This window comes from Eptatretus burgeri, chromosome 14 (assembly GCF_056783735.1).
Source record: "Eptatretus burgeri isolate ZD-2024b chromosome 14, Ebu_testis_v1, whole genome shotgun sequence".
NCBI lineage: Eukaryota > Metazoa > Chordata > Myxini > Myxiniformes > Myxinidae > Eptatretus > Eptatretus burgeri.
The window spans coordinates 20,929,099-20,945,487 of record NC_140974.1 but is presented as its reverse complement, the minus strand read 5'-3'; the positions used below and the strand labels follow the sequence as shown (position 1 = coordinate 20,945,487).

General features: G+C 41.6%; 1 protein-coding gene across 8 annotated transcripts in view; it reads left to right on the top strand.

Annotated features, from left to right (window-relative positions):
* Window positions 1–16,389, top strand: part of LOC147012760 (uncharacterized) — a 345,711-nt gene that overhangs the window by 304,781 nt on the left and 24,541 nt on the right. For all 8 annotated transcript variants that reach the window (XM_085853917.1, XM_085853918.1, XM_085853915.1 and 5 more), the window contains 7 exons: window positions 194–301; window positions 2,003–2,056; window positions 5,352–5,405; window positions 7,348–7,401; window positions 10,718–10,771; window positions 11,064–11,117; window positions 16,098–16,151. In XM_085853917.1, coding sequence (XP_085710043.1) covers window positions 194–301; window positions 2,003–2,056; window positions 5,352–5,405; window positions 7,348–7,401; window positions 10,718–10,771; window positions 11,064–11,117; window positions 16,098–16,151 — 432 coding nt within the window. The remainder of the gene's footprint in view (window positions 1–193; window positions 302–2,002; window positions 2,057–5,351; window positions 5,406–7,347; window positions 7,402–10,717; window positions 10,772–11,063; window positions 11,118–16,097; window positions 16,152–16,389) is intronic.

The window sequence follows — 16,389 nt, the reverse complement described above, 5'->3', positions numbered from 1 at the left end:
AAATTCCGTGTGTGTGTGTGTGTGTGTGTGTGTGTGTTTTTCCTTTTTAAAATGCTGCCCCTTCACTTCATTATTTTTTTTCAGGTCCTATGCAAGAAGATTCTGTTGCTTAAATGTGCAATTTTTCTCTTTAACTGTACATAACGACATTTATTTTCTTCTTACATTTTCATTTCTTTCATTTTATTTCCAGGGCTTGATGGGACCAGCCGGAACAAAAGGGCAGAAAGGAGAAAAAGGATTTGATGGCCCAAGAGGTCTCAAAGGAGTTTCTGGAGAAACTGCCTCTTGTGGACCACCTGTAAGTCCTCAGCTATTGTAGTTATTATCCCATCATCACGTCATCACATTCTCAAATTTCTTACTGAATAAACATATATACATGTATACGCTGCTCAATGAGCCTTCAACATCGCAGCAAAGTAACAAACAACACGTTCAACATGGGTTTTCCATGCAATGTCGCATGAATATTCTTTAGAAACATTCTCTTATTCACTTGATTAAAACATTCCATTTGATTGTTGATGTTGCTGTTACTCTTGATATTATGACATGAAGAAAATGTATCCCCTATTCGGTCAAAGCTTGAAACATCCTGCCTTCCCTTCCAACAGCCTGTCCTTAAAGTGATGAAGGCGATAATAAAACATTTACATTCCAAATATTCAGAATACTGTTGTACATCAGCGTTTTATGTTTTCTAGGATTCATGTCCGACATTTCTGCTCTTGTTGGTCTCTCTGAAGCATGAGTCACATTTGCTCTACGGCTAGGATACGGCGGCCCCCTGAATTGACAGAAACGTGTGGCGGCCGCAGAGTTTCTGAGGTGGCCTCAGGGTGGCCCTACGCCGTATGGCTATCTTTTACAGGCCGTAGGGGTCTCCGTGGAATTAGAGTGCGGAGTTATAATTTTTTTTCATTTCTAGGTTGGCCATAGCAATTCGACAAGCCGTAGCCATGACGTAGATGTGTTCCACATCGACTGTACGTAAGGCGTACGGTGGGCTTGCGTTATTCGTGCGGCTGTCATTAGGCTCTTATCAATGAAAAATGAATTTTGCCAACCCCCAAAAAATTACGGCGGCCTCACTATTTCCATGGTCGCCGAAGGGTAGTCTTAAGGCGTCCCTGTGTTCAACGTATGGTGGCCTTGCGGTCTGTGTGACTACCTGCGGGCAATGCAGGTTCGACGCACGGTTGCCCTACGCTCACCGTGCGTCCTACGTACAGCCTCCGTGGCAGTCTGCGTTGACCGTGCGCTATCGCTAGAGATCGGAGATGCGCTATCGCTAGAGAGTATAGGTGTTTGCCACCAGTGTTGGGCACAAAAGCGATAATCCGATAACAGATAATTATCGGTTTACTTTTTTATCGGACTATTATCAGAAGTTAACTTCCATTTATCGTTATCGGACCAGTTAACTTCTGATAACTCGATTTTTTTTAGTCCCATAATGTCCGTTAATTTTTTGTCCAATAACATTTTTATCGTTTCCGGGTCACATTTCGCCGAACTAATTAATTATCAATGAGGAGAAAAATGTACATTGTTATAGATTACTTGTTTTACAAGATAATGCTGAATCAGGCCACTGCGTGAAAAAAATGGAAGAAGAAGAGGAGAAGGAAGAAGAAGAAGAAGAAGAAGAAGTCTTGCAATGGCGACTTCCTCAGCCATGCAGCTGCTAGGCTCTGCAGGTACTGGGTTCGGTCAAGGTTAGGAAACCCGAAAAATAAAAACATATGTGACTGCTACATTGTGTGACCGTGGAAATACTGCGGCCGCCCTATAATTGCTGGTGGCCGTAGATTTTTTAGACCCTACGGCCACCGAGCCAAATGTGACTGAAGCATTACCAGCACAGAGATCAGCAGCAGAATTGTAGGGCATTTAGCTGAGAAAAATAATTAAATATTATTATTGTCGATGACTGATTACTGAATCGAATGTTGTCATATCTGGTCCCTCATGCATGCCACTATAATGCTGCATACAGGGAGAAGATGGTCAACCAGGACCTAAAGGAGGACCAGGATATCCAGGAAGAGAGGTAATCCTCTACGCTCATAACGAACCGTCGTCGTCATGTTTATGTTTTGTTTGTATTTTTAGCTTTTTTGTTTGTGTTTAATTTCCTCGTTCGTGTGTATTTATTTCAGCATAAAATGGAACTTTATGAAACATGTTAATGTTTACTACTTCATATGTGACAATTGTCTCACATTACATAGATTTGCACAAGGAAATGTAGACAAGAGAAAAGGTAATTCCTCACATCCGGCTTGCATCATAAGGACTTGATGCTGCGATTGTGCGATTTTGAGGCACAGGAAAAATATCATATCAACTTTGCAATGGCAGTTCCATGCTTGTCCATTTGTCCATCCTCAATGGCAACATGTTATTAAACCCCATTGGATTTAGTCTGAAACGGAGGCTTATGGATATGGTTTCGATAGTTCTGATCGTGCGTGCGCGCGTGTGTGTTCACAACAATATCAGGCATGTATTGACCAATTTTATTCGTACTTGGCACAAAGACAACACATGGTAGCATACATATGCGTCATTTTTTTTTTTTGACGGCAGGTCCAAGATGGCCGACTGGCGACCATTTTAGTTGTAAAAAAAAAAAAAAACCAATGTCACCCGCAGGGTGACCCGTATCTTGCCAAAAGGTGACCACGTGTGACTTCTTTAAGGTCACACTGAGGTGAACAGAGCTGCTATCCACCAGAAGCGACTCCTTGAGGAATATCTGCCTACGAGAGATTCTGATGAGAATCGTTCTACAGAGTAACCATGAAAAATATGCTTTTGCCTCATAACGTCACCAAATGATGTCATAATGTCTCAAGCTTGACATATCTAGAAAGCACTCATCGAGGTGTTCAATTTGAGGTACTACACGATATGGTTCCTATAACTTGAAAATTTGACCTTGGGGTCAAATATGTTTGACATTAGGCGCTAACCATGAAGGTCAAGGCCAATCGCCACCAAAAATTAAGCAGCTGAGCGCCAGACCATGAACTATATTCCCATGAAGTTTGAAGACGATCCAATCAAAATTACTCAAAAAATAAGGGTTTTGTCGACTCCCCTGATTTGCGACAAAGTGACCTTGACCTTTGACCTTGACCTTCAAAATTTTATGCGCTGAAAGGGACCTCTATAGGCCTCTGATATGCGAAGTTACAAAAATTTCCAATGATAACTGTGCTCTACAGAGTGATTTATGCGTGATTACAGACCAAAAAAAAAAAACATATGAAGGTCAAGGCCAATCCCCACCAAAAATTAATCAGCTGAGCGCCAGACCATGAACTATATTCCCATGAAGTTTGAAGACGATCCAATCAAAATTACTCAAAAAAATAAGGGTTTCGTCGACTCCCCTGATTTGCGACAAAGTGACCTTGACCTTTGACCTCGACCTTCAAAATTTTGTGCACTGAAAGGGACCTCTATAGGCCTCTGATGTGTGAAGTTACAAAAATTTCCAATGATAACTGTGCTCTGCAGAATTTTTTATACGTGATTACAGACAAACAGACAAACAAACAACAACAAAAAAATATACAAGCTGACTAACATATCTTGCAAAAACTTCGTTTTGGCAAGATAAAAACCTCGGTGTCGAACACGGCCTTAACCATTTCTCGGGCATGCATTTACCAATCTTGTTTAAATTTGGCACACCGATAATAAATGATCGCTTACATATGCACGTCATTTTTTGTTTTTTGAGATCAGATTCAAGATGGCTGACTGGCGGCCATTTTAGTTGTAAAAAAAACGCCGATGTTGAACACGTCCTCAACCATTTCTCCAACATGCATTTCCCGATCTTGTTCAAACTTAGCACACAGATAATGAATGACGGCTTACATAAGCGTTCCACTTTTTTTTTCGAGATCAGATCCAAGATGGTCGACTGGTGGCTATTTTGTTACTTAAATGTGTCCACAACTATTTCTCACACATGCATGTTCCAATTTTGTTTGAACTTGGTGTAAGCACAGTACATGATGGCATACACGTGCCCCTCACTTTATTTTGTGACCTGATCAAAGATAGCCGATTGGTAGACTGGCGGCCATTTTAGTTGACATAAATATGGGCTCGCCCTTTCATGCCATACAGCAAAATTATTAAAAACAACAGGGGCTTTGACATTTTATGTCTTTTTTAATTGTTAAAATTGGAATGTGAGCAGCACATTGGAGTTTTTAAACCAATAAAATGTTGAGTTTAATCGGCCACTAATCGTGGGTCTTAAGCGGGAGTCTTGTTCGAGTGTTCTCGGATGAGCATTCATGAAATTTGTTCGTCTGGCATCCACACACAACATTATGATTCTTCCTGTCTTGGTCTTGCCAGCTTTCCCTTCAGGTACTTCTTGGCCTTACTGTATAGTCAAGCTTAGTCATTGGTATATTACAAAATGAAATGGATCGGGAGGTCACAAAAGCAATCAGGTTTGAATTTTTTGATGGAAATGACAACGATTGGACAACTTACACATGATAAAATATCACCTGTTTAGCCCAATACAGTAAAAGTCTGACCAATGTGGCAGTGATTCTCACTGTCCAAGCTGTCCTGACCCTAACATTAACCCTAACAGCTCGGTTTATTTCGGGGAGTGTGCAACACCCTATCTTTTTTACTGAAAAGCTTTCCTGACATTAGCTTTGAGTAGCGCATTGGCCATTTCTGGCCAAAATGTATCAGATAACTCAAAGCAACTCGCTTTCAGCATCCTGCTGCAAATGATGCCTATCATAAACATCAAATTGTCTGCACATCAGGTTTCCTATATGTCAAGAAGAAAATAGTTGATTTGTCCACGATGAAAGACGAAAAGGTGATTACAATTCGGGCCTTACCTTTGGTGAAGCAAAAGAGAGAGATGGGAAAATGGGAAGTGATATGTCAGGTTTCCTATTCTTCAGATTGCCAAGCTATCAAGTTTCCTATTTGCCGAGATGTCTTGTTGCCGAGATGTCTTGTTGCCGAGACGTCTGGTTGCCGAGACGTCTGGTTGCCGAGACGTCTGGTTGCCTCAATGTCAAGTTGGAAATGCTGCTCCCAGTCTGTCTGTGCACAGCATAATGCATGAGCACAACAAAAATGACATGACATGATAGTCATGAGTCAATCAATTGACCACAGGAATAAGTGAAACAATCAACTGTCAACGATGTACAGAATGACAAGCTTTAGGAATAGAACGTTTTGTTTATTTTCATCTTTTTGTTTTGATCTATTCCAAAGCCTACAGATAATTTATCATTAATTACAATTGCCATTCCTATATTCATTTTCCATCCCCTTTGAAGGGTGAAATTGGAGTGCCAGGAGGGAGAGGAGAGCCCGGCATACAAGGAGTGCAGGTATATGGGTACACTGATATAATATAGTTTTTATTTTTTTATTTTCAAAAGACAAAGGACATATTGTAATATGAGACAAAGCCCAAATAATTTAAACTGAAAAACAATTGCTCAATCCACCCACAATGGCTTGCAGAGTGGAAATGGTACCGCAATGGTTTTTTTATAGGGTTGTTATTATACAATTGTGTGGGGTTATCCCAAAAGTTTCCCCCTTTCATTTTACAAAGGTGTGAACCTAGACTTTTTGGACCATACAAGGAGTGAACTGGGGCTATGGCTTAACACAGGAGAAGAAAAAAAAAAAGGGTAACTTTTGAATGGAATGGTAAATGGTTAGAAAAGAGTCAGGATAGGTTGGGAGGATGACCCTGTTGAGAAAGGTGTTGCAAGATCCCCTGAACCCAACCCCTGTATATCCTCCTCGTTCTTGATTATATGTTTCCTATCCTAAACGTCCACAGCCTGTGGGTTCTCTGGGTGATGGTATAGCTGGCATTATTAAATACAAAATGTTCAGTGCACAGAACAAAAGGACCAAGAAAAATATTAACCAGACTCAGTGACGTTGTGGGTCGAGCGTCTGCTCTGAGTCTGGGAGGTCGGTGGTTCGAACCCGAGCCGAATCGCACCAAAGACTTTAAAATTGGTATGTGCTGCTTCCTTACTTGAGGTTCAGAATTTTAAAAAGGATTGAGTTTGGAAAAATGTGAAAAAATAACCATAACTCAGTAATAATAGTGCAAGCTGTAATGGGCCTCATGGCCTCCCCCACATTAAAGTTCCTTGTTTGGGAACTCATATTATTGCTCCAAACACGTGAAGCAAAACACAGGGTTAAGCAATTAGTTCACTTCTGTCTGTCTGTTTGTCGACAAACGTCAACTTATGATCAAGGAAAAACTTGATTTCAATTGAATGCTGTATTTTGAACACAGATTGGAAAACAAATTTGTAGTTTAGTAGGACTTTGGCTCTGAATTCACCCTGACCACAATGCCCAGCGAGTGAGATAATTGTTTTACTTTGTCTGCCTGTCTGGCAGTTAAACAAAATTGAAAATCATTCCAAACAGGAAACTTACTGTTTTTAAAGACGTCATAAAGGACACAAACAACAGGCACAAAGAACTCATGTAACGTGGTTTAAAAGGTGGTGCAAAAATCACTGTGTCAACATTGGTAAACTTCTGGAATTTCCTTTTTTTTCTATGACCTTTAAAATCATTATTTTATTTCATTTGACATATTTGAATGCTGTAGAACAGAAATCACCTTTTTGGCACTTTCAAAACCCTTCTGCTTCGCAGTGCTTGGGAAAGAAATATTACGTCATTTTACATCATCACGACCAATCAAATTTTCTGCTTGTAGACCCCACCCATGTACCTGTTTCTCAAAATAGCGCGGGATAATGTGGTTTATGAACTCTCTAGTTATTATTGGTCTACAGTCTAATCTTATGGTATTTATTGTGGACAGGCAGAGGACTACCAAATGTTAATCACCTCACACATGGTTGAGTGTTTAAATACACATCCCTGATCTTCACCATTAACTCCATCAATTTGATTCACTGGTGAAAGCACCATGATTATCGTCACTCATCACTTTTCATTATTAATTGGACCTTGGTAATAGTTTTCAGGATGCACATAATTCATTCCTTCACCGTCACCCATAGGTGATGGATGATAAGATGTACACAATAAGCAGAATTTATGGTTATTATCATAGATTATGTACTGTAGGAATTTTCCATGCGATGGTTAATTTTGGACGTGCACATCCATGTCATCAAGCTTACAATGGTAGGAGGTGCAAGCGTCCAAACACCAAAGAGCAGTGAAGGAATGAATCATGCTCTGAACATTCTTCCCTCTGTTCTCCAAGGAAAGTTTACTCAGTCATTCTGCTTCAAATCTGACACACATCTCTCGCAGGGGCCCATGGGTGCTCCGGGAAAGGCTGGAAATGGTGGCAAGAGGGGAAGAAAGGTATGATTCCATCTGTTCCTCATTATCAGTCCGACCCACTCTGATGTTTATGAATCCAAACCCGTGGTATTGTTTTTGATGACAACAAAGATCATTTAGCTCGATGTGATCTCACGTAGTATTCCCGCATTCAAGTGGCCGAATACGAGGTCAGATCGTATTCAAGGAATACGAGGTTTCCAACTCTTTCATTAAAAAAATATATTTCTAGGTTGAGCCATCAGCCGGAAAGCTTTTGACAAGTGTTTTGGGACCATAGTAATTTAATTCGAATGCAATTTCTTGAATGGAAGAAACCATCAATGCACAGTAATGAATTGACACGTTACGTAATGAGGTTAAACTTCTTATTATTCTTTCGTACGCAGCACACTGCTGCAAGTAGCATTGTTTGACTGAAAGCACAGCTGTGCTGGTGATGCAGTGAACCCTGTAGGTTACAGCAGGAATTTTTAATTTGTTCAGGCTGCTGGCGATAGCTCGCCTACTCTTTGTGAAAAGCACCACGGGATCTTTAACATCCATGAACTAATGCTGGCAGACAGGACTCCCAGCTTAACGTCCATCCGAAGGACGACGCATACATTGATGAATCACCCTGCCTATGAAATGCCAGGAAGACAGCTTATGGCTGAGTTGGGATTCGAACCCAGGCTAGACAGCTCAGAGATGACTGTGCATACCACTTGGCTACCCTGTCAGCTCAAATGAGCAATATACACACTAAACAGACAACTGTGCTGTCTCAGACATGACTACTGCCCGATAATGTTCGGCCCAATCTGACCATAACTTCTCGAGCAGAGATGGATTGGGAAGTTGTAAATCATCTCCTATATAGTCCAGACTTGTTACCTTGTGATTTTCATCTCTTTTCACCACTCAAATAACATCTGGATGGCATTAAGTGTATGAATGATGAAGACTTCAAACCAGATGCTCTGGACATGGCTGCCAAACCGTACCAAAGATTTATATACAGATGGAATCAAGATGTGACCATATGACGGGACAGGTATGTGCATTTATCAGGGGAATGCCTTAAGAGAAAAGTGAAGTTTCATCAACCTTCCAATACTTGATATGCTGGAGTGAAAGGTCCACATCAACTTTGGGAATCCAATTCCTAACTAATACGAGTTCATGAAACCAAACTCCTAACTTTAGCCAAACATCATGGGACTATTTACAGACCATTTGTTTGTTCCACTTTAAAATATGGTGGATACTTTTTAACCCCTATCATTTGACTCCCCCCCCCCTTCCCCTCCTCAATCTGCTCAACTCATGCACCGTTCCTCCCCCCCACTACCCCCCTTTACTCCTATCTCCTTACCACCTTCTTCTCTTCTCTTCCCACACTCCCCTCCCCTCCTTTATCTCTCCAATTATCTTACCTTCTGTTCTTTTTCTTAATTTTCATTTTTCAATTGAACCTCTCCTCCCCCCCCCCAATTAATCCATAATACATTCAGGTCCTACACCTCAATATTTGGTAACACTTTTTGCAAAATGTGTTGAAATGATAACACCATGTTATAACGTTCGTTTTCCTTTTCACACAAAAACAAATGTGCTTTTGAGTTGATAAGATTGTTTCTGTATATTTTGGGGCCGTCCACATATTATAAATGCAAAATGGCCTGCAATGGTTGGAGGTGCCAGCTGAAAGTTTGCAATAGATAAAAAAAAAATTATACAAAATTGAGACTCTAGATTGAGGCGATGGAGTATAAAATGCCAAAGAACTAATACTGGGTCATAGGGCCACAGGTGGATGCAACAAGAAAGTGAATGAAAAATAAAACAAGAAAGGAGGGGAAGAAACCACAAGTAAAAGGTTGTAGGTTATGTATATGGTTTATGGGGGTAGAAAAAAGCATCACAGGTAGGGATTGGGGATGACATGAGATGGTAGTGCACCACGTGCTTGAAGCCCTGAAGGAAAATGTGGGATTGAACAGCCTCGCTCGGCAAGGTGGTTCCACAAATGGGAGAAGAGATGGATGAAAGAATGAATGTGTGTGGAAAGCCTGGATATTGGAACGAATATTAGGAAAGGGAGTTACTGGAAGAATGCTTGCATCCTGGAGAATCTGTGCAGGGTTGGAGGGTTGAGTGTAGAGGGAGCTAGGACCAGTCAAGAAACGGCAATAAACAGAGAAGCCACCATCCTATCTATGATGTGAGAGCAATAGACCTTGTGCTTTGGCCTCATCAGAGATTTCAATAATGTTAAGAGCATTGGATTGAACAGATTCCAGGAGAGACAATGTGATGTTGTGTGCTCTCCATGGGAAAGATCAGTACTTCATTGAACTACAGACAAGGGCATTGGAGGCTGTCAGAAATTATCATTTTTAAAGGATGACTTAGAATAATGGAATATTCCCAGTCGGTAGCTTGCTTTGGAGACTACCTTTGTTATATGGTCAGACTGGAGAGGTGATGGAAGATGGTGAGGCTTGCTATAAGTTCAAGAGACCAAACCTCTTCCAGTGGATGACCATGTAAATAGATATGTGGGCAAGTTTGAGTATCATTCCAGAATAACAGCATGAGACTATGAGATTCACTAGGATTGAAAGACATTTTCCATTAATCGCACCAGCATCAAATTAATTACACATCAGCAGAGGGTGATGCAGTTGCTGTTTGCCTGTCAAAGGTATGGGGTACACTATGACAATGTGAAGTCACCTGCATAAAGGAAGAGGAGGTTTTGCGGAGCTTCGGAGAGGTCGTTCAGGTTGATGAGTAACAATACCGGGCCTAAAATGCTGCCTTGAGGCACTCCAGCCTCCACTCTGAGAGGAGAAATGGTTCCAATGATAGCAACACATTGATTGTGAGAGTAAAGGAAGTCAGTAATCCAGATTTGAAGAAGGCCTCGTATGCCGCAGGCAGCAAGCTCGGCAAGCAGAACAGAATTTTGACAACTCTACCCTTCCCTTCCTCCCTTCCTCTCTCATCTTCTCTTTCTGTTCTTTGTTTTTCATTTTCATAATCTATCAGTTCCTACCTCCTTTATAGATGATCCATTATACGAGTATAGTGCAATCACGATGTTGTTGTAATTTGTTCACGATACCCATTAATCATAGTGAATTGTTCGAATTTTCCATCCACACATGTTCATCTCTCCAAGCATTGATGATTGTAAATTTATCGAAATACAATGAAATGCAGCAAAACCTGCTGAGTCAGTCACATGTGATGAGTTCCATTTCTTTTTGCTGTTTAAAATTCATACAGCTTATTGAATTCTAATTTGATTTAAGCTGATGACTAAATGAGTGCCTTGTCACATTGTTAGGGAGATACTGGAATCGATGGAGATCCAGGAATTAACGGAGCCACAGGAAAACCGGTACAGTGGTGGCTCACGACCGATTTAGAGAGCTGAAGCTGATCAAAGGGATTGCAACATGTTATCATTTACACAGTTAAACTTCTTATTATCTTTAGTGCAACTGCATTATGGAAGGGATTGCCTGTTTGAATTTTTTTAATTTCTAATGAAGAATTTTACAACACACAATAATCATTTATCCAAACAATTGAATCAGAGTAGGTGTCAACATCGTGAAATGATTCTTGATTGTTTAGGTTAGATTGATGGAGAGTCAAATGTCTGCATTTATGTGCCTGTGTCAATGCAGGGTCCCAAAGGGACACAAGGTACAAATGGTGACCATGGCAAGCCAGGCCCACCAGTAAGTTGCTTTCTAAACCTTTAGGGAGGTGGGGAGAGGGCAACAGGGTCCATCCAGAACCAGTCATGAACGTTTCCATAGCTGAGAAGTTACTCTGGACAGGTAGCAGGGTGCTGCTGAAGCAACTCTCAATGTGGACAGGAATTTATTAATTGGCAATGGTACTGGCACACAATGGCCAAATCATTTTGAAAAGCAATGTGGGATCCTTGATGTTGACAAGTGAATATTAGCAGATGGGACCTGCCAGCTCAATGCTACATCCGATGCATACGATGTCTACTGATGCAACACCCTGCCTGAGATGCACCAGGGTGACAATTTATAGTTGGGATTTGAATTGTATCAAACGAGACACCTCAAAAGCAAGTTTGCAACCTCTAAGCGTACCTCTCAGCCCTCTCATGTTACTGCCTCCTTTAGTTAACCTTGCCAATTTCCAAAGGGAGGGGAAAGGCTATTGTACCCAGTCTGCGTTAGTGTGCATCGCTACACAGATCATTCATTCTCAGATCTAAGATACATTACATATGTATATATATATATATATATATATATATATATATATATATATATATATATATATATATATATATATATATATATGTATTGTTACGGTTGCGGGTACAAAGTGTATTATGAGGGGGTTAATCCTCGTCTCTCCTCGGAAGAACCGGACCTGGGGCCACTGCTCACAATTAACTTTGTGGTGCAGTGGGTTGCTTAACAACCAGGAATGCCAATCAGATAACCACAAGTTCCAGTGTCCACCGTCTAATTTTCCGTTTAACTAGAGGTCACGTGGCCTCTTGACCGGGGAATGCGCCCTCGGTGTTGCACTAATCTTATCTTGATTAGATCTTAAGTAATGCATCCGAGCGTTTACCACTGGTGCATGCTGACTATGACAGGTTAATTAATTTGGGAATTATAATCTCCCAGTTTATCTCGGTTCGGACAATGCTGGATCAATGGAAGGAAATGACAATCTCGGACAGGTGGAAATATCAACACGGAATTTATTATTCAGAAAAATAAATAAACTGAAGGACTTTTTATTTCCTTGTCAATTAAATGGATGAATTCATATAAAATGTTCAATCAACAAAATAATCTCAAACAAATAAAGAATTCAACAATAATTTATAGAAAAATGGACAAAGAGCAGATGCTTATCACTATGCCTTACTTTACAATTAAACACAAGACACAGGTACCAATCAGACCATTCAGGGGGAAAAAGAAGTCTGGTCTCAGCTTACGAAGGCAGAAGTCGTCGTGCGTCTACTAAAATGACCCAAAATGTGTGAGCATGCCTTGGTCTACCTCTCCAAATGAGCTCTCCACAGCTTGGCTCGTTTCCGCTGCCAGTGCCCTGCCTCGCCATGCAGCCACCCGCAAACAGGCTCGAACACCAATCAATGTCACGTCGTCACCCCCAGGAATCAGTACGCCAATAACCAGGTACACCAAGAACCAGGTACGCCAAGAGTCAGGTACCCAAGAGCCAGGTAGGAACAGTCCAATTGTCACCAACCGCTGTTGCTGCTGTCCCCAACCATCAGGAGCTGTCACCAACTGTCAGCAGGATCTCTCCCCAACTGCTACAAGGCAGTCCTGCTGTCCTTTTTTGGCGACCAGTGTGGACGGAGCCTCAAGCACGACTTCAGCCAAATCCAGCTTGCCTATTGGCGCATCGCTGCACGCGACCTCCAACTGTCCATTCTCACAGTCATTCTTTCCTGACCATCGAACGAGATGCAACTCCCAATTAACACAGGCCTGGCTTAGCATGCCATGTTCGGGGTGCTGGATGAACGCCAGAACAAGCAGAAACACGAAGCGCCTACAGAATGTCAACGGCAATTATCACTTCTTTCTTTAACCTGATATGATGAAGAGCCAGCCAGCATCCATAGAGCTGCTGAACGGGGTGTCGATTGCCGATGGAAAAAGGTGGGTGTCAAACGTCAATGAAAGAAAATGGGTGTCGAACGTCAATGGAAGAAGGTGGGTGCTTGAGGAAAATGATTCAAGACCACAGCCGTGTTTGACCGTCAGAATGAACTGTTCAGGATAAGCTTGCTGTGTGTTTAATGACTCAAATGTCCTGAAAGTCCATTGTGTCTTGATGGAAAGGGAATAGACGAGCATCCGTTGGGCTAACGGCTATCTTATCACGTGCACGAACGATGAACTTCGCTCATGCAGAAATTAAAACTAACGTAAAATTATACGTCATGAATGTGTCGTAAAGAGGAAAAGGTTATCCCATAAGAAAGAAAGGGAACCTGTTCTCTACCCTTCTCCAATGCATCTAAGAGTTAGAATCCCACCAGACAAGGGGATGGGTCTATTCTGAACATGCATTTATGGAAATAACTGTCTGAAGACCTGGATGTTGTGTGCATTACTCAGAACCGATTCTGAAATCCACAACAATATATATGTGTGTGTGTGTGTGTGTATCGAACCATGTGGAGTGTGATGAGCACTCCCTCGATCCGTATTGAACGCAGTCCTACACCAAAGTGTCACCTTGTAGATTATGCAGTTTTACCGTGTGAGACATAATCCGTGGCGATGCTCACCATAACAGTCAGGAAGTGCGTCTGATATATGTATATACCTAACAACTAAAAAGACATTCACAAATAGTACATACAGGAGAATCCTAATGCTACACACCCCATCAGCTACCAGACTGGTTTCATTGCTTATTGGTGAATCATCAGTGATAGCACAGACGGCAATGCCCACCAATGAGGCTCCCAAGCACAGAACACGTGCAAACGTCAAAAGCAGTCAATATATAAATTAAGAAAGACCCACCCACATCTCTCACCTGTGAAAAAGCGTTTCCCTTGTCTCGGCCTTCTTTGGTTGCTTTATGCAGCTTCTTTAGTTAGATGATTGTGGGAGGTGTCAATTATTTATATAATACTAGTCACCTGGGTTGAGTTGATTAGGTGAGAGCTGATTGGCAATTCCCTCCATTCACAGGTGTGAGATGTTACTCACATGGTTTACTTTATACTCAGAGTTAGGGTTCACGCAGCATGGGAAGCGGTTGCTGCAATTGGGAGACAGCCGAACACACAGACGCAATGCTTTCCCTAACACGAAAGTTCAGCAATGGCATGTTCGAAACATTAAGAAATTCAAACCATTTGACTGAAAGAGTGAATTATTATGCAAAAAATTAATTTAGGGGTACTACAATAACAATAACGAAACTCACCGAAAGTTTAGGGTAGCTATGTACTGAAATCGCCTCCAAACAACCATGACAAAATCATGGTCACATTCATGGTTCAATCGGAAGGAATCGGGATGGGACGTAATGACGTAAGACATGACGTAATGTACGAGTTTAAACCAATGAGAGCTGCCCCATTCACATGTTGTTTGGGAAAAAAAAATGTTCACGGCTGGAGAATCACCCTGGATGGCTTGGAGGGACACACAAAATAATGCTGCCCCTGGTGTTTTATTGTAACAAACAATCTTTATATGAAAAAAAAATTGAAGGCATAATTGCAGGCCCCTATAAGGTCCAGGCCCTGGTGTCGTTACCCCACCCCCTCAACCCCCTCCCCTCGGTACCCCTGGCAGTGTCCCCTTCAGGTTGGACCAGGAATTTGGATTTGTTCAGGGGGGCGGCGATAGCTCTTTTACTCTTCACAAAGGACACAGTGGGATCTTTAACGTCCACCAATTAATGCTGACTGACAGGATGCGTAGTTTAATGTGCATCCAAGGGATGGCACACACATTCGTGCCTCACCCTGCTTGTGAAACACCAGGAAGGAAGTTTATAGCTGGCCTGAGATTCAAACGCAGACGAGACAGCTCAGATGTGAGTTTGTTTTATTGTAAACTAGCAAATGTATCCATCCCCAGTGACGGGAAAAGCAAGCAAAAGTACTTGTCTGCAGTGACAGAAAAAGTTTAAGCTGATCTATCAATTTTAATTTTTTATGGACTTTGAAAAGGTTAATTGTGTTGTACTCTTGGTTTCACACAGATCCAAAACTCTGAGCTACTGATACCGCCCACCATGAAATGATTGTGCAACATCGGACAACAGATGTTCCAACTGTCGAAAAAGAGGACAAAATATCCTGCTTGCAAAATCGAATTTGGCATCAATATTATTCATCCCTATTCTCCCATAATTTCAAAAGTGAATTTTGAGCTTTTCAAACGTAGCACAGGAAGGAGCCGCCGTAAACGGGAGGCAGCCGAACACACGGACAGACACCACGGTTCACATTATGTAATAGACTAGGTGAATACACCCGGCGCTGCCCGGGTTCTTTTTGAATGAATTTAATCTTCTAAACATATGTCTGACGCGAGCACAGTATCAGTTCCCTATTGGGCCATGGCAGTCATAGGCTCAGGGGGTTGGTGAGGGGGAAACACACCCCCTCCCCCCCCCCCGGCCGAGGGGCCTTGCCACACAGCCTCTAACCTTCCTGGGGCCCATCCCGACGTTTCAGTGGTTAGCTCCTATCTTTCACCTTTCAGGAGATTAGCGCGTGCAGACAAACAAACAAACAGACAAACAAAAACTTAAAATCATATGTTAGATATATTGTATATGGCGTTGGCCCCATGTCATTCGGCTCAACTTGAAAAATTAACGTTACGAAATCAGGTGATGACGTCATAATTCGGAAGTCGGAAGTACAATTCTTTTACATCGCGACACTCCCGGGAACATGTTCTGTCAGCATGTGAAGTTTGGTGAGGATCAGTCCAGTATTTTTCGCGTGCATAGGTCACAGAGAAATACACAGACACACTTTCAATTTTATATATATATATATAGATTACTCACTCCAAATCCTGTTTATTTTCATCTTGCAAAAATGGATAGGGAAAACACAAATGGTGATTTGGTCACAATCACCAACTAAATCAAATAAATGTATATGCATTTTAATTATCCTTTATCTCTTTGGTATGTTTTAGGGAGATTTCGGCCCACAAGGAATTCACGGTGAACCCGGTCCAATTGGGCCACAGGTCAGTGCCTTTTGATATATTTATATTCCCTGATTGCAAATAGTCAGATACATTGCAATTGGCTACATCTTCTGACCGTTTTATCCTTAGATGTCTCAACCTGGAACTCACTATTTTCCTTTATACGTGCATGCTTAGTCCAACAAGTCAGTCCAGTCAAGTTTGTGAAAATGCCCAAAAATGACTGCATAAAGACAGACCGATCAAATGTTAAAAGATAAAACATCATTCTTTAATT